Source organism: Lissotriton vulgaris, chromosome 5 (assembly GCF_964263255.1).
Source record: "Lissotriton vulgaris chromosome 5, aLisVul1.2, whole genome shotgun sequence".
In the NCBI taxonomy this organism is placed as follows: Eukaryota; Metazoa; Chordata; class Amphibia; order Caudata; family Salamandridae; genus Lissotriton; species Lissotriton vulgaris.
In genome coordinates, this window is record NC_141693.1 from 205,020,725 (window position 1) to 205,039,252 (window position 18,528).

General features: G+C 46.2%; 1 protein-coding gene across 2 annotated transcripts in view; it reads right to left on the reverse strand.

Annotated features, from left to right (window-relative positions):
* RABL6 (RAB, member RAS oncogene family like 6) overlaps nucleotides 1-18,528 on the reverse strand; it is a 385,105-nt gene that overhangs the window by 265,363 nt on the left and 101,214 nt on the right. For both annotated transcript variants that reach the window (XM_086921172.1, XM_086921173.1), the window contains exon 3: nucleotides 8,166-8,213. In XM_086921172.1, the coding sequence (XP_086777298.1) occupies nucleotides 8,166-8,213 (48 nt within the window). The remainder of the gene's footprint in view (nucleotides 1-8,165; nucleotides 8,214-18,528) is intronic.

Sequence of the window (18,528 nt, forward strand, 5' to 3'; positions counted from 1 at the left end):
GTGGTATGCAACATCTAACTGCGCTTTTCCCAGGATGATGGCCAGCTTACTAAATCCCACCAAAGTGCATTTCCCACCGATTTTGGAGATGGGGTCTTGATGCCTAGGAATACGATCGCACCTCCATCAAACAAAGAATCACTTACTCATGTATTTTCACATCGGCTCTGCCAGATGGGCCGGTTGTGGGAGAGAGTGGTGCGATGGGTAATAGGTGGAGTGCCCTATGAGCCGGAACTAGATATATGGATAGTGCGTCCTTTTGAGAAGATGTCCCCTATAATGGCAATAGACCGGTGGCAGGAGGGAGGTTGTATTGTGGTGTCTGATCCACATCCGGCAGGTCGCTTTGTAACTCTGGGGGGTAAATATCCCCATTACGCTAAAATAACAGTCACAGCCCGACATCTCTGGCTGTCATTCAAAGAGGCCCCTGAACCCTTGCATACTTTGGAGGGAGGACATCAAGTTCATCACACATATTTGCTGCACGCACCGTGTTGATAGGTGTTTGGCTTTACTTCGGGTGGAGATAATCTGGCAGTGTGAGAGTGGAGAGACATTTAAACCTAATGATTGGTCAAAAATACATGCAGCAGTACGGAGGGTCTCAGTCAGTGCCCAGTTCAAACTAATACAATTTAATATTGTGCACATGACATATCTCTCACCTGGAAGGCTCCATGCGATCTAGCCCCTCCAGATCAGCAGGCTGTCCACTGTGAGGGGCCAGTATGGCATACTTTCTGCAAATGGTGTGGCGCTGCCCGATTATAATGTTATACTAGACCGGGATTCTCTGCCACCTACGAGAGGTGACGGGATGGAAGGTGGCCCGTACAATCAAGCAGATCCAGGGAGAGGTGTGGCCTAATAGTTAGAGCGGTTGAACTTGAACCTGGGGAACTGGGCTCAAGACTCTGCAGGGATGCTAAACATCCTGTGATTCTGGGAAAATCAGCTAGGGCAGATTATGACGCGGCTCGCAAAGGCTCCGAGCTTTCACGGGCCTCACTGTAATGGGCTGCTCGGTTTCCTTTCAGACACCTCATTCTGATGGAGGTGGTCGGAAAGGAAACCGATCGGTCATTCCGGCTGGCCTGCGACGGGCTCTGAGAGCCCATCCAACAAAAGCCAGGTAGCAATCTCCAGGGCAGGCCCTATTCGCCCTTGAGATTACGATGGCGGTTTCCGACATGATTTCCAAGCCGGTCTGTCCGACATGGAGACCATGTCTGGAAGCATGTTTGGGGTTACCCAGCAGGGCCCCCTTGGGTGCACGGCCTCTGGTTGGAGGCCAAGGGGGCACCTATGGTGCCCCCCTAATGAACCCTGCAGCATGTGGCAGACACCTTGAGGTGCCTGCCACGGGGTGCAGGGATGAACCGCACCTCCCATTTCACTATGGGGGCATGCATTATGGCCGATTTATGGCCATAGTGCATGCTCTCATTGTGAAATATAGGAATGCGACCTTACAGTGTTCGGTCGCATCCTAATGGGTTGATCGTGACCACCGACCGGGTATCGTTAGGACCCATGCCAGAATCGATGTCCGGCCCGACATCGTAATGACCCCCTTAATCTCCCTGTGACTACCAAAAGTGAATATGTCCGTCTGTAATGTAAATGGTGCTCATGTAAAGTGCTCCGATACCTTTGAGTCAAATATGCGCTATATATTTTTTTTAAACTAATAAAAAAAAAAAAGAACTCAAGCAGTGTGGGCTTGGTCTCCTCCCCAATAAACCAAAGAAAAGATTGAGCTGCTGGTTTACAATGTTTAGGGTTAATTGTTCCAAAAAGATGCATAGTAATCGGCTATATCAGCCATATGTCGCCTAAACTAGAGGAATGGTGCAGGGATTTATTAGACTGGGCGGCAGTGGAGGAGGCACACATGAAGCAAACCAGTAGAGATGACAAAGTAGCAGATGATTTAATCTCCTGGGAGGAAGCAGTGTTGGAGTCTCCATGTGAAGCTTCAGTGGAGATGACAGAAAGAGAGTACCCAGGTGGCTGAAATGGCCGAGAGGAGAGGTTTTGGCATACCTGGAGGGAGTTTTAGTGGCATACCCGGAGGGATATTTAAGGTCCGGGTGAATGAGAAAGGCATGTAGTTGCGTATGCGAATGGAAGCAGGAGGGGCCGGATATATGTTTGGAATGTTGATGGCCATTACTAGATAATCCTCTCAGTTCTATATGTTTTGCTTGGTTGCAGGCAGAACATGCTGAATGGAGTTGGAATGTAAAGCTTCAGTTCCCCTTGTTTTTCGTATACATGTTGTCACTGTGAGACATATTGATTCAGCATCACGAGGGAGGGACGGGAGGGTCGAGGCACGAGTGCTTTTTCTGGATAATGCTTTAGAGCATGATTACAAGAAGTAAAACAGCACGGTCGAGAAATGCACTTTGGGCGCTAACTATGGATGGTTGTTTGTTATGCATTTTGAAATCACAAAGATTTTTTTTTTAATGACAAACGGAGCTGCAAACTAAATTGGACTAACGCAATGGACTGGGCATTTCAATGTTCTTAGAATGCAAATAATCTTTCGCTAAGGGCATAATTATACACTTTGTCTCACCAGACTTCTCACAGACCAAATCTAAGGCAGTGTACAATACTTGCACTTTCAACCACCGAAGAAGAGCACAATAGGACAATTATGCTGCTGTATGCAGCAGGCATTTTGCAAAACTTGCACTGTCAACCACTGAGGAAAAGCACAATAGGATGATTATGCTACTGTATGCGCCAAGGAAAATCAGCATAAATTCCATGCCATCTCCTTTTTTCTTAGTTAATCAGATATGAGCTTCATGAGAATAACAGCCATTGATAACACCAACAGTTCTCGTTTTATTTAGGAAAAATCTAAGCAACCTTTTCCAACAGACACATGAACAGGCACAGAATGTGCAGCGGAAGTGTAAATTTTCCTGATGTAGGCAGAACCGTAATGCCACAGCCAAAAGTACTGTAAACTTTCAGCCCACACCGACAAGCCCAACAAGTATGTGTCTCTCTCTTCTACTTCCTTTTGAACTCATTCCAAGATCCTCATAGCAAATCTGCTCAGAATCATAGAACACCAATTCAATATCGGATGACTGGGGCAAATTCACTTTCTGCTAAACCCCCCCTCCCCCAAGCGCCTTGAGACCCTCTGGGTGAGTAGTGCGCTATATAAATTTCTGAACTTGAACTTGAACTCGTGTGCTCTGGCTGTTCGTCTGTGTACATGTTTGTGAATTCATGGATAGTGGGAAAACTGACCTTTGCAAGAACATAGTAATTGCAGTACTAGATGGAGGGACCCCTTCAGGTTTCCTTGCCACGTGGACACAACAATCTGCAGAGCTTTGCCCTGGGAATCTCCGTGGCTCATTTTGAGGCTTAGAATAATCAACCACGAGGACTAGCTGGACCAAAAGATCTGCCTTGAACAGTATACTGACAACTGATTTGGCTGCCTGAGTAGTGCTGCTTTCCAGGTATACCCAAGAACACTTTTTAGGTCGAGCCCTAAATACCCAGGAACAGAGGAGCTTGGATTCTGCCTATTGCTTACCATTGGTTGGCTTTCCTTATCACTCATTTGCCCGAGTCTCATTCATGTCCAAGCTTGTCAGTCTCGTGCTTGTCCCTCCCATGAACCTTTTTACAATCTCTTTTATCGGCTGACATAGCTGCTTCCACGGCCTGCTTTTGAAGCTCCACTTTTTTCTTTTGTGTGAGGCACTCAATAGAGTGTGTGTGCTTTCGAGCTGTCTACCTCGTGTACGTCTCTTTCCCTGCACTCTGTGTTGTTCTTTGTTTCTCAACTGCTTCTCCCAACCCTCCTCCCTCTTGAACTCATGTATGTGCTTCTCAACATTGCTTCACCCACCCAGTCCCCATGTTACCCATGTTTCTTTTGCTCATGTTCTCCTGTTACTTTTAGGGCTGGGGGGGCTGGGGGGGTCTCCCCCCCCAAAAAAATAATTATGGAGCGAGTTACATAAATAAAAAAAAACGCACTTTAGTATTTTTAAGGAAAGAGCCTCCCCCAAAGACGTGCAGTGTACGTCAAAAAAGCAGTCCTTTTTTTATTTTGGAAGACGTGTTTTGACGCTTGTTTCCATGGTGGATGGAAGTAAGGGCTGCTGCTGAAAGACGTGCAGGTAAGACGTTTCTACACGTGGAATAATTCTTCGTAGTAAATTCCAGCGTGGTAAAGCCACTTGCGATGTAAAATTCGCGTGGTAATGCCATGCGTGGAACTTGTAATCGTGGAAAAATCATATATTCCTTTGAATCACAGATTCTGGCAGTGTGGCTAAAAACCATTGGGAAAACTAATAGGTCACAAAGGTGAATGCTTTGGGTTTTGCCAATGCTTGTTTCACACCGAGACCGAGTATCCTGTCTACACGCAAGCTCCAATCCGACTTGCGTCCAAATTCCGACATCGATCGTGAAGCGAGTGGAAGGCCATTGAGCCCTGCTCTAGCATCCTAGATCTCCCTCGAATCATTAAGCCCGCCAGACCAGGCGTTATTGAAAGAAAGAAACAGGATACCTTTCCTCCATATCCCTAATGGATTCCGACAGAAATGCAAATCACAGCATTTAATGGCCCAACAATTCAGATGAGAATCATTCCAGCGCTATCGGCGCGCATGCTGAAATACCCCGAGAACTTCCGAACGGGTTGTTCCCTTGTGAAAAACTCCAAAACCTCTCATTCAGTGGCTTTGTTACATTCAGGCAAATCTAATTTTAAGTCCTGATGATGATCCCAGTAATGTAATTGAGCAATAGGGATCGAAACGTCCGTCGACACCAATGAGTGGGCATACATACAGCAGATTGTAATTGTAATTATGTATGTTCCATTCCAGGCGACACTGTCACTATTCTTTAATTGACTTACAGTGCCCTGTTTTGCTCCTTTTCCTTGCCTGAAAACACCCCTTTCACTCTGTTCTATATTTTCTTCCTTTTCCTTGAGTACAGCACAGGCTTGTGCCAGTCTATTTGTCTAAAAATATATGTTAATTTTTGACATTGTTCCAGAAATAAAATCCTTGTCCGGCTGGGCAAGGAGTTTCTCACGTATAGCAGCCTATTGTGGTCTATACTTCATTGTGTTGATTCAAAATAAGCTAGGAACCTCTGTTTCCATAACGTAGATGTACCCATGGTTCTTAGCTACCCTCTGGGTCCCCTTGTTTTCCTAAAATACCCCATTAAACATAAGAAAGGATGTAACACTTTGTTCAGCACATAGATCTTCACCACTGTTGCTAGATTGTTAAAGCAATGGTACAGCTGACACGTGTTTCGTCGCCATTTGCGACTTTTTCAAGGCTTCAGTATCTATAGCAAATGGTCTTTCATAAAACCATGATCTTCCTGTGTTCTTAAAACCATAAGGGATATAGATGACGATCGTCCAGATCCCGGTCAGGACGTCAAATTTCAGAATGGTATCTACTATCTCGAGTGCGTAATTTCCAAGGTAGGAATAATTGAAGTTAACGGCTGAGCTGCACACGGTCTGTATCACCGTCGTAATTTCATAAGTCAAGAGGCTCAAGTAAACGGGTTCCAGCGTGTGTGCCTTTCCCAGGGTCGATATAACCAAACGTAAGCAGCTACATATGCACCTGATATTTTCCCCGTCGTAAGACAAGTATGGTAATTTACAAGAGCAGTTTCCATCTCAAAGTATCGGTCGACTATTCTCTGCGTTCTGCAATTTGACGTCGTTACAGTTATCTGGACGATTGTCATCTATATCCCTTATGGTTTTAGAACACAGGAAGATCGTTGTTTTATGAAAGACCATTTGCTATAGATACTGAAGCCTTAAAGTCGCAAATGGCGACGAAACACGTGTCGGCTGTACCACTGCTGTAACAATCTAGCAACAGTGGTGAAGATCTATGTGCTGAAGAAAGAGTTACATCCTTTTTATGTTCTTTGTATTAAACAACTTTCTCTGACTGTGAATAGTCAGCTGTATACTTGCTTGTGTTGTTCTCAGTCACTGTTTTGTACAGTATGACGCTTGTTTAAACTTCTAGATGCACCATAATCAGCATCCTCGCCACACCTAATATTGGTATTTGGGATTAACTTACCTTGTCATTTCCCTGCCTCTCTTGCATTGGAAGGAGCTTGAACACTTGTTTCATCTCCTCCAAATGATACCTATCTAACGTTGTGAGGAGCTGCATCGAGTTGGAAATAAGTCACTGGGTTGCCGCCCCAACTGCAGCACATTTTTTGGAAGCATCAATTGTCCTTCTTAATTATCTGGTGCAGGTGTATCTATGATCCCTCATAAAAAATGATTAATGAGCTGTGTGCACCACCAAAGAATCTAAAGGAACAGTACCATAAACTGAATGGATTTTCTGAGGCAGCTTTTTATATTTTTTTCTCCACTTTAGGATGAACTACTCTGGTTTTAAAAGATTCTTCAAAAGAAGCGGCACTTATCTCTTAAACTTTGACAAACCCTCAACTAGAAAGTCTTCCTACACCTCGACCATTTGCAGTTTTACTTTACTGTGATCAGCAGCCGGTCCTGTGAATTACTAACGAGGAGAGGTGTAGAGCAGCAGCCAGAGAAGCTGACTCCAGAGCGAGGGGCTAACGGTTCGAAACCCTTAAAGGGGTGATATATTTGCGCTTTACAAATAGGGATTATTACTGCACGGTATGCAGTGGTATCATCGGGCAGGGAAGCTTTGATTGGGTTTGGTTCTATCCTGGAATCGCCCTGAGGATTGGAATTATAGTTCAACCATGGCCCATTCCCTTATGTAATGGCAGTGGATGATAGGAAGGGTCTTATGTATCATCTTGATAAGAAGCCAGAAAGCGTGCAATGCAACGGCTTTGAGGAGACTGTGGTGGTACTTGCCTTGGGCAGAGAGGTTACAGGTGCAGAAATAGTGGGTGGACACTTACTTTTCTTACGAATAGAGTATCCTTCTAGCTATTCTGAAGTAGCTGCTTCAAAGTCAAGGCTTCTCTCTTTCAGGGGCATGAAAAGAAGTCTCCTCTGGTGGTGCCGACCTTGCTTGGATATTTCCAGACCATGGATGTGTAAGGAGCTTTCCCTGTTGCACACATGTAACCTCTGGGAACAAAAGTGGCATAATAGACTCACTTGAAACAGAGCAGGATGTCAAGGATGGTTTAAACTTCCATTTCAGTGCCAATTTTGGCCAGAAGTCTGTTGTATCAATGACTGAGGGCTTGCTGCATCCTTTTCAGGTCTTGGCTTGAAGCCTTTTGCTCTAGTCTAATCTAGAAATGAGGATGGCTCTCAGAACCCAGCAGGCTCATCGACTGTACCCTAAAGGACCGGTTCTCTTGAGCAGGAAGATTGGTGTTCTTGAGGTGGTCTTGGTCCTTGTTGCAGGTTTGTCCCCAGACTGGCTGTTCTTCAGAGTCCACATAGAAAACAGTGTTGGAGTATTCCTCAGCCTGTCCCAGAGGTACATCTGAAGGACCTTCCAACCCCAAGTTATGTATTGTGGACAGAATACTGGTTCTGGCTGAAGGGGTCATGTTGCTGCATGTTATAATGTGCGCAGCGGCGCACTCTCCTAAGGCGGAGGGGGCTTTTATTTCAAAATAACCTCACAAATTTGCATTACATTAAGGATAGAACTGGAAGCGAATGCATTTTTTTAAGGAAGTCAAAGAACTGTGGAGGGAAGAAACTGTTGTCACTCACGTTTTCCTTAAAGATAAGTGAGAATGATCCCCTGTCACGAAGTGAGCGGCACCACTTCCGCCTCACCCTGCAGATTGCTTCTAAGTAAATATGGAGTAATTCACCCATTCGTCTATGCATTGAGAGAGTTTAAAGTGTAATCTTGCAAAGGATGAAGTTCTACACCATAGGATAAGATTAATAATTATTTCAACAAAATGGGAGGCTGCTACAATACTTTTGCTTGGAAAAGCTCTGCCCATCACCTTTTTTACAGTCCCCTCTTACTCAAGCCCAATTTTGGTCTTATTCTGTATGTATATCACATTTTTTATAGTGAAATCCTAGCATCCACGTTCACAAACAACTATGTTATGAAACCTCGAAAAGAGAGAACCATTTTTTTACTTTTAACATGTGGCCAATAATAAATGCTCACCTTTGTCCACCACGTCCCATACTTCAACCTTCACAATGTCATCAGTGGCTGCAATGAAAAGAAAAAAAGATATGTGAATTGAGATTCACCGTAGATTAATCATTAAAATATGGGTGTTTGTGAGGACGGGGGGGGGGGGGGGGGGGGGGGGGCGCTGAAAATGGTACACCTTTGCTTCCCAATGAATGTTGTATTAATTAGAATAACGCATACACAACCACCAAAACCTTTTTGTTTTTTAATTAACCCTTATTTATTGAAAACAAGGTACGACGCATGATTAATCGATAGACATGCAGATTGGCAATACTTGGTACTATGCAAGTTGTACAGAGAAACTGTGTTGAATTAATATAAAAGTGACAGCACACCATTGAACATATTTAGATCCCATTGATAATGTCCTCTCCCTGGCCTTGGAGGTTCACATATCTACCCCTTTGGACATTCCAATGCCCCCTTATTCGTGGCCATTTATTAGGTTAGCCCCTGGCTTCATATATGGACCTTAACCACTGAAACTTAAAGATGAATCTTGTATGTTTTGTAAAAGATAGGAACAACCTTAGTAGATCTCATCCACAGCCACTTCGCAGTGTATCTGTATGATGTCCACTTGGCTGGAGACACAGCGGCTGATGCACAGTAGCAGCAAAGCCCAGGTAATGGTTTGGAGTTTAGAATGCAGGCTGAAGCTGTGACAGGTGTGGTTAAAATCGTAATACCTGCCGGGATCTGGCCATCACCTTTTAGATCATAAACTGTTTGTGGCTACCACAAAAAAGAATTTCAATAACGATACAAAGTGTACACCATAGAAAAGGGGGACAGTGCCTATTTTATTGCATGGTTTTTCATAGAGGCAAACATTCCAAAGTGCTAAAGTTCAAAGAAACATAAGTTAGACAATGAACTGTGGCACACGCACCAAGAAGCAAATGAAAACGATGTATATAAATAACGCTCCTTTAGAAAGAACATCTTCCTTCCCTTATCTAGGAATCTTGTTCCACGAGACTGGCTCTTGGTCAAGTTCGATGAAGGCAAGAACACTCCTGTTCTCTAAGACAATAATGGCCCTAAAGAGTTTCATAAGAAAACTGGGGAAAACAAGCATTTGCAATGCAATAGGTCTCGCAGCATTAAAGTTTGAGTTATTGGCATTGTATATGACAATGGGTTGCATTACATTTTTAGCAAAGTCTGTATTGGTGTTACTAAAGGTTCTCGCCCACAATGCCTAGTACCTCCAAATGACAAGCAGCCATCTTTTTTTCCAAGCCCCACTTGCAGCTTAATGCACTGCCTTCAGTTTCCCAAAACATAATTGGTGGATTATTTTGTGTGAATGTGTGTGTGCTGTATGTCTAAATGATAGGAGAGTGTATGTGTGTGTGTGTGTGTGTGTGCGTGTGTGTGTAAGTGATAGGAGTGTGTGTGTGCTGTATGTATAAGTGAAAGGGGTGTGTTATATGTGTGATAGGAGAGTAAGTGTGTGTGTGTGTGAGTGTGTGGGTGGGTGTGAGTGTGAGGAGGTTTGTGTGTGTATCCGCTGACTGTAGCTATTTGTGCAGGTTAGTGGGGTGGATGTGTTTGTGAACAGCGTGCCTATAATTGGTTGCTGTGCGCAATGTGTGTGGTGTAAGTGTGCACAGTTTGTTTGTGGTGCATGCCTCAGTGGTGTACGTATTTCATCCTGGAGCACCCCTAGTTACACTGCAGGAGAGCCTACCTCAATGCTTGTGGGCCCAAGCCTGCAGTTCACTGCATGACACAGTAACCCTTTAACGTCGCCTAAGTAGGGCTGGCATGTGCTTTAAGAGAGATGTCATTCCTGGCATCCTGCATAATCAGGGCTGTCACCACGGGCGGCCTCGAGGACGATGTTCTCTCTCAGTGTGGCTCAGAAATAATCAAACCGGTGCCGGGGCCTGTGGGAAAAGAATCTGTGTTCAAAGACAACATTTTTGAGAAAATGAGGCATGCTGGCTCAGCAGTAGCCTGGGCTAGGAATAGAGCACCTGGAGGACAGCAGGGCTGAGGCCTTTTGGTCGAGTGCATGGTGAGGGACAGACACTGGACACTGCTTCCTGCCACAGTAACCATGTGAGGCCTTCACAGCATCCTAAAACGCACTGCTCGAGCAGACTGCAGAGCCTCCCTCGATGCCAAGCAAATGCCCCCACCTACCCTGTCACTAACAACAAACAGAGCAACAAACCGTGGGATGCATTTTAGACTCTGCCCGAGTGCTGAGAGGAGGGAGCATCGGGCAATGAGGCGCAGCCCATAGTCGATGAAAGGCGTGTCGCTGTACCTCCTCCGTACACTGGTGAAAGGTGTCTGTGACACTCCGCTCGCTCTCATGCTGCTGAAAGGCCTAGACCTGGCTGACTTCGTTCACGACCACACGGTGTCTAGCCCTAGAAAGAGTAGTAAAGGCAGACACATATACAACAAGCTTTAACTAGCTAGTTCCCTGAGCAGCGTCTAGTCGCAGCTCCCACCGGACACATGCCTGCAGTCCCCCGCTCTCTGCACACTGTGTGCATGCCGCCCAAAGAGCGGCGAGGGGCTGTGCCAGGGTGCCCGGGGGAAGGCCTTCGTCTGTGCCAGTGTATCCCGATCCGACACAGGAGGCTCCGCAAGTCACAAATAGCGCGCCCGCTGCCCCCGGAGGGGCTTGGCCCGCCAGGGCCCTCCTACTTCCAATGCCCCCTACCTCGTAATTCACCTACAACTCTGCACGCCGACACTACACTGTGTCATCAGAGCCAAGATCACGTCACTCGTGAAGAGCAGAATGGAGGAATTTATTCACCCGCAGGGCCAGGCTGTTGTGTATAGAGTTGCTATGTGGATATAGGCTGTGTGCAGGGAAGGGCGCGTTCTGTTCACAGCTGCGCCACAACACACTACATCCCACACGCCTGATTCCCAAGGCAGGAGGAGGGTCTATAGGGCAAAAGCAAGGCAGGCCGTCGACTGACCTCCTGTTCGAGTACCAGGCGAACTCAATGAGGGCAATGCCACTATGCGGTAATGACCCGACTGCCTTCAGGGTCAGCAGCATTTCCACACGTGTGAGTTACACAGAGTTTCCACGGTTTGCAGGCATCCGCAGATTTTAAACCCGAGACATTTCTGCGCACGACTAGGTCTTGCCGCGTTTTTTTACAATAATGCAACACCACCTAATTCCAACTTAGCAGAACGGGCTAGATAGAAATGTAAGCTCACACGAAAAACGCATATTCACTGCACTCACCAGGCTCCGTGACATCGGGCTAGGGGGGACGGTGCTCAACTGGTTTTCTTCCTTTCTGGCCAACCGCCGCCAGACGGTCTGGGTCCCACCCGGATCCGCCGAGATGCCGCCATTGGGAGTCGGAGTGCCTCAGGGCTCTATTTTGAGCCCCACTCTATTTAACATCCTTATGACCCCTCTGGCGACATTGGCGGAGTCCTATGGGGCCCGGATCGTCTCTTATGCTGACGACACTCAGCTCCTTTTCACCTGTCGCAAGAGCGAAGAGTTCGATGGAGAAAGGATCCGTGAGTGCCTTGGGGCTGTTTTTAGCTGGTTTTCACACAACAGCCTTAAGTGCAATTCGGACAAATCTGAAATACTATTCTTCGGATGCCCATCAGAACCAGATTGGCAAGGATGGTGGCCTGCCGACATGTTCCCTCCCAAACAGTCCTCTAAGTGGGCTAAGAACCTGGGAGTTAAAATTGACAACGAGCTTTCGCTCAAATCCCAGGTTTCCACTCTTACGGGAACATGCTTCGGGATTCTCAGAATGTTGCGCAAGTTTTTTCCCCTTCTTTCGGAGCAACATCGGAGGATCACTGTTCAGGCCCTTATAGGGTCCAGATTGGACTATGCCAATGTCCTTTATCTGGGCTTGCCTGAGTATCTCCTCCAACGTCTGCAGGTCACCCAGAATGCTGCTGCGCGTGCCATTTTTGGCCTCCATCGTCGCACTAGCGCCTCTAATCTCCTTGTATCCCTCCACTGGCTTCCGGTGCGGAAGAGGATACTGTTTAAGGCCATGACCCTTGCCCATAAGGCCTTGCATGGTAATGGCGCCAAGTATCTCCAGAGGAGGCTGGACTTCTATCGACCTGCACGATCCCTCAGGTCAGAAGCCTTGGCTTTGGCTCGGGTACCACGCATTAAAAGGGCTCGGCTAGGCGGCCGGTCTTTTAGCTTCCTTGCTCCTCAGCTATGGAACTCGTTACCGTTGTCCCTGCGAAACACCGCAAATCTGCTTGTCTTCAGGAAAGACTTGAAAACCTGGTTGTTTGCTGGATAATTTATCCCCTCCTTTGGGCCCCGTTCTGTTATTGTTATGTTTCTTGCTCTTTTCCTTGGTCTGGAGCTCAAAGCGCCGGGACACTCCTTTGGAGTAGCCGTTGCGCTATAAAAGTCCCATTTTAACATAACATAACATTAACATACGTTCTGAGGACAGCGTATGGGTTACATTGCTCTTTATCATTTATGTCAAAAAATGCATAACTGCTTTAATGAACATGCATTGGCAAAGTCAAGACGCTTCACCTTGCGATACTTTTGGCGGTGCAGTGCAACGTCGGGACACACTTTGCAGCATCTTTAAATCATTTTTTTTTGCTGAAACCTGCAGTTAATGCGTCAGATGATGGACTATGTGTCAAATGCGGTAAATCCATAATTATGCAACAAATGCCATGGCCGCAAAATTTAACACCTCCAATGGCCCTGCCTAATAACATCATAGGCGATTACATTAGAGAACACGCATCTTCCACATAAATAACACTTTGAGAGCCACCCAAGGGTAGAAGAGATATCGACAGGGGCGTAACACAAGCCTCTACACCCCCTGCTGCGCAGTGGCGGAAGGGGTACACCCCTTCCGACCCCCTCCCCCTCAATTCAAGCCAAGATTAATTAATTTATTTGAGATGTGGGAGACTCAAGTGCCCCCGTTTACATTCTGCAGGGAGCAGCCATCATTTCGCCTCACGCCCCCGGACAGTGAGAGAAGATGGTGACACGCAGAACACAGCGCTCTGTACGAGGGGCACGTGGAAGGAGTCGATGCACGGGGTGCGCAGGGTGGGAGGTGCGCCAGGGCAAGAGACACGGAGAATACAGATGCGTACATGGAGGGAGACTAGAGCAATACAGCTGCAAGGAAAAGACAACATGTGCGCACGCACTCTTGAAAACGAAACTTAGCGTGGGGGCGGGACTTCCGTCTTGTGCGCGAATCAGCGCCTACGGAGTTCCTGACCCGAGTAGCAGTGGTGACGCGGGGCTCCCATGCCCGAGGGAGAGCCCCGCGGAGGCTACAGAACACCGGATTGGCGGTAAGTGGGACTGTATTCGGGAGCGGGGGCGCATGTGTGTATGTGTGTGTGTGTGTGTGTGCGTGTGTGTAGGTGCGCTGGTGTGTGTGGGGGGGTCTCTGAGTGTGCGTGTAGGTGCGCTAGTGTGTGTGTAGGTGCGGCGGCGACGGGGGGGTGAGTGTGTGCCTGTGTATGCGTGTGCCTGTGTATGCGTGTGGTTGTGTATGCGTGTGGTTGTGTATGTGCGCATGCGTGAGTGCTGTGTATGCGTGTGGCTGTGTATGTGCGCATGCGTGAGTGTGGGTGTGCGTGCACACAGTCAAATCCAGCACAAGAGAAGCGCGTGGCACCCTCTTGTCCTTCATTCCCCCGAGACAGGCAGCTATAAGTCTCCGCCGGACGCATCCTTCGGATGCTATACCAGGCGAGACCTAAAAACGATTAGGGAAATTTTAACTATTTATAATGCAACGTGTATATCGGTGGCATTGTGTGGAGCAGGGCTCTGGGGTTACTCCAATAAAAAATCACTCCAAACAGTTGAAAATAAATTCTTACGCCACATCTTGTCAATACCAGAAAGTACAGTGATTTTTAACCGTATAAAGTACTTTTTGAACTTTGAACTACAAAGAAACATAAGTTAGACAACACTTTAATGGTTGAGAAGGAAAGAGCATGTTTACAATTATTCAGAATGCAGCGCTGTGTGTCCAATGTTATCCTAAGAGCAGAGATTGCGAGTTGCACACTTTGGTTGGAAATGGTGGTAAACAAGGCTCACTCAATGAAACAAGCTCCAGACAAAGAATTGTTTTGTAGCATGTTTACTTCTGACACTAATCATCTACACCTCAGTGAGCAGAGCTGGGTAACTCAGTGGGCTGAAGCACCAGCTGCTAAGTGTCCATTTATATTGTCCAAAGATAGCTCAAAACAACAGCACCTAAATAACAAAACAGCCATTCAAGTGAAGAGCAATGGAGGTTGTTAGGCTACACTGAGTCCATGTCTAGTTCAGCTCGGCAGACACCAGTTCACAACCGAACTGGTGTCAAGTTTGTAAAGTTTGTAGAATGGACACAGATGTAGTAGTGGGTCAGCACTAAGAAGGACATCCGCGGAAATAAAGAACTTTAGAGGCCAGTATAGAAGAGGGGTGTCAAAGGTCATGCTTGTCTGGTGGAGGGGGTCACCTAAATGACTCTGTGAATCCATTGGATATTTACCCTCCACTAGTTCAGACAGTAATTTAAGAATTTGGGGTACACCTGGAAATGCTAATTGAAATATCACTAGACCCCTAAGGTTACAAAAGGGGAGGCTTCGTATGAGAAGGTGAGGGAGGGAAAAAAAATGTGTCTTTTGGTGGAATCATTGTGGGATCTACTTATCAATTACAGCTTGGGATTATCCAAGCCTTGAGGCTGATTTAGCATTCGGTTTTATTTTTCTACCATACTCGGATCAACTTTGTTATGCGTCAATGCTTAAAATTTGACCGGTCTAGAGTAACAATAAAGGTGTTTGCCTAGGGAGTGAAACAGAAAGGTAGAAAGGATACTGTAGCCAGGGTCTAATGATGACTGACTGGCATATGGTTCACAGGTAGGGTCAGTATTACAGGGTCTGACCAAGAGACGGCAAACAATTCCTTCCTAAAGATTTCGTAAAAAGACAGAGGGCTCTCCGGCAGACACCTAAAATAATTGTAGCCTGGAAAGTCGCAGCGGCAATAACTAGGGAATGTTTTACTGCATGTAAAAGCAGAGCTATCTGGCAGTAAAAGATAGCCACATCACAAAATAAAATGATGGCCGGAATGTTAAAACTTTTCATACACTCACCCCCCGTCACAGGTCTGGGTTTAATCCATCGTATTTTGCTTGCCATATCACCCAAGTTTCGACCCAGTTATATGCAAATCAGTCTTGAACCTGCTCCTCATGAGAACAGTCTAACGAGAACTGCCAGGCCAGGTTCTCCCTGGACCAGAAACAAGTATCTTAGGACCGGTTTCGGCGCATCACCCCATATCAGCCAAGCTAGCTTGGAAAATTAGTGGATTCAACCCAGATCTGATACTTTCTACTGTTATTTTCCTCGCCACATCACCCCAGTTTGGACCCAGCAATAATATGCAAATCAGTCTTGACCCTGCTCCTCATGGGAACAGTCCAGCCAGAACTGCCAGGCCAGGTCCTCCCTGGACCAGAAACAAGCATCTTGGTACCTGTTTTGGACCCGTTTTTGGGTATCACCCCTCATCAGCCAAGCAAGCTTGAATCCAGGGACGCAGCGAGCGAGGGACCCATGTCTGGGCATATCCTTAGCAACTGAGGGCTAACATTCCTTACAGCTTTGATGAAGGGGCCGGTTAAAGAATCTCCATAAGTAGATTAAACATATTTACATATTTTCCTCAAAGGGAGAATCATTTACTTGGCCTCAGTGGCCTTTTTAAAAACAGCTGTGAAAGAGGAAACTTGCACCTTTAAATTCAGACAGAATACCTTCAACTGATCACCTGTGTGGTGCATAAGCCTGTGCCTAACACTGACAGGTCTTAATACAGAAGGTAGATTTACAAACAGGAAAGGCTTTTTGAGGCAGACAAACGTTTTCTGTGTACTAGATACCGTTATACAGAAAAATCAAGAAAACACCATTACAACACATAGCAATCACGTTTTGTATAGGGTGTTACAAAGGTCGACGGCGTTTCGGTCCCCTTATTAGTTATAGGGACCATCATCAGGACATTAGAATAATGCCTTAACGTTGTAAGCCTCTAATTACCTAAGGAGAAAATAGGAGAAAGGAATCACATTCATTTGAGGAAAACTAACAATGTTTAGGAAGGTGACATGTGGTGAAAGTGAACCAGTGGCGTTTAAAAGACATTCAAGTTAAAGCGGTCAAAAAAGTGACAATGACCAACGTCGGAATTGCTAGGCTGGAGGATCAAATAGATGTGGTGATGCTCAGGAGGAATGATTACATGCTAGGCTGATGTACACGTAAGTGTCGCTAGACTGGTGACGGAGCTTATGCTGAGCTTGTACATGCTTATCAAGTGCCTGGTAATGAGCCCGGTGGGACGGAGCAAACTGCCGTGTGTGAGGTTCGGAAATTGATTCTAATAGCTCGTCTAGTGCTTAGAGATCCGTGGTGCGCTAGTAGTGGTTAAGGTCATGCTTACGGAGTGATATATTCGGAGCACGCCGAAGAGAAAATAACCAGAGCATGCCGGGAACGGAAAGCTCGCAATTGGGTACATGCCAGTTGAAGAATACAGAGTCTTCGCAGAGACACATTAGAAGGGCTTACTGGGGCACTAATTGGTGGCCGAAACGAGGGGGTACCAAAATCGAGTACCACACCCCTAAAAGGGGGGGGGGGTGAAAAGTTCGGTTAAAAATGGGGGGGGGGAACCGGAACAAGTGATTCGGAGTCTGAGAGCACGAGTGAGATCTTATCAGAATTGGGTGCGAAGCGCGTCGCGGTTTATAAACCTATTCCAACGGCGCCAGGATACTGCCTGTTGGAAAAGCGACCATCAGAAACGAACAACAGAATCTAGCCAAGAACCGAGGGCAGCGGGCTGTGCAAAACTTACCGGATTAGTCGGAGTTCAGTGAAAGCCTGGCGTGCTCAGCGAGGAGACGCGCAGTGTTAAAAGCAGGAAGAATGAAGCTGATTGGTAGGGGGGCGTGCCGGAGTAAAAAACATAAATGAGGGACAAGGACCTCGATAGCCATGCTGGGAGAGGCAAGGTGTTTGTGAGGTGAACTGTACAACGCAAGGTGAAAGTGATGTTAAAATTACCTAAAGGAGGTAAAGAGGGTCAAGGAGAGAACACATTTTCGGCAGGTAGATAAAATTAAATTTAGGAAGGGACATTTACATAAAGGTATGGAATTTCAAACAAACCACATCATAAACGATTTAAATGAGGGCAGTCCATTCCTCTTGGGTGTTCAGGCCAGAGTTCAGACTGTCCGTTTTCAGTATCCAGCGTAGCTCCTCTCTGTTGAGCATTCGGGTGAGGTCACCACCCCTAGGTGGGATGATGACTTGTGTGATCACTGTCCAACGTATGTCATTTTCCGTGTGTCCTTTGCTCACAAAATGTTCGACCAGAGGTGCACTAGGAGTTTTACAGCGAATCCGACTTCGATGTTGGGAAATGCGCAGCTTTATTTTCTGCTTGGTCTGGCCCACATAAATTAGGTTACATGGACAGAAGATGGCATAAATGATATTGCAACTGTTGCAGTTGGTAAAAGTTCTTAATTCATGTTTCACATTTTTATATACAAATTCTTTGGAGTCAATTGAAAAATCACATACCACACATAAACCACATTTGGAGTGACCAATGAGAGGAGGTAGTGACCAAAGGTCGTGAAGGGTGGTATTCTTTACAGTACTAGTTGTTAAAGCAGCCCTGACTAAATGATTTTTCTGATTTTTATTTTTCTTAAATGCAAAGAGAGGGGATTTCCAATCAAGAGACCCTGAGTTCAATATGTGCCAATTTCTGTTGATGCTCTTTTTAACCCGATTAGACACAGTGGAGAAGGTAGTGACACACACTGTTAAATCGGAGGTTTGTTTATGCTTAGGCTCAAGAAGTGTTTCACGGGGGCAATACCATGCCCTTTTCATCGCGTTTTTGATTAGGCGCCTTGGGTAGCCTCTGCTTTGAGCTTGTTAAGTAGAATATTTGCTTCACTTAAATAGTCTTCTTTTCTGAAACAATTTCTCCTGAGCCTGAGAAATTGGGAATATGGAAGACTGTCCCTTAGAGCCCTAGGATGACAGCTGTCATAGCTCAACAGGGCATTCCTTTCAGTCGGCTTACGGAAAAGGGAAGTGTATAGTAACCCCTCATGATGTTGGATTGTGAGGTCAAGGAAGGGAATACTGGTCTTGCTATGAGTCAAGGTAAAAGTGAGCCTGTTACAGTTATTATTGAGCCAATGCAGGAGTCCCGGGAAATCCTCAGTAGACCCACCCC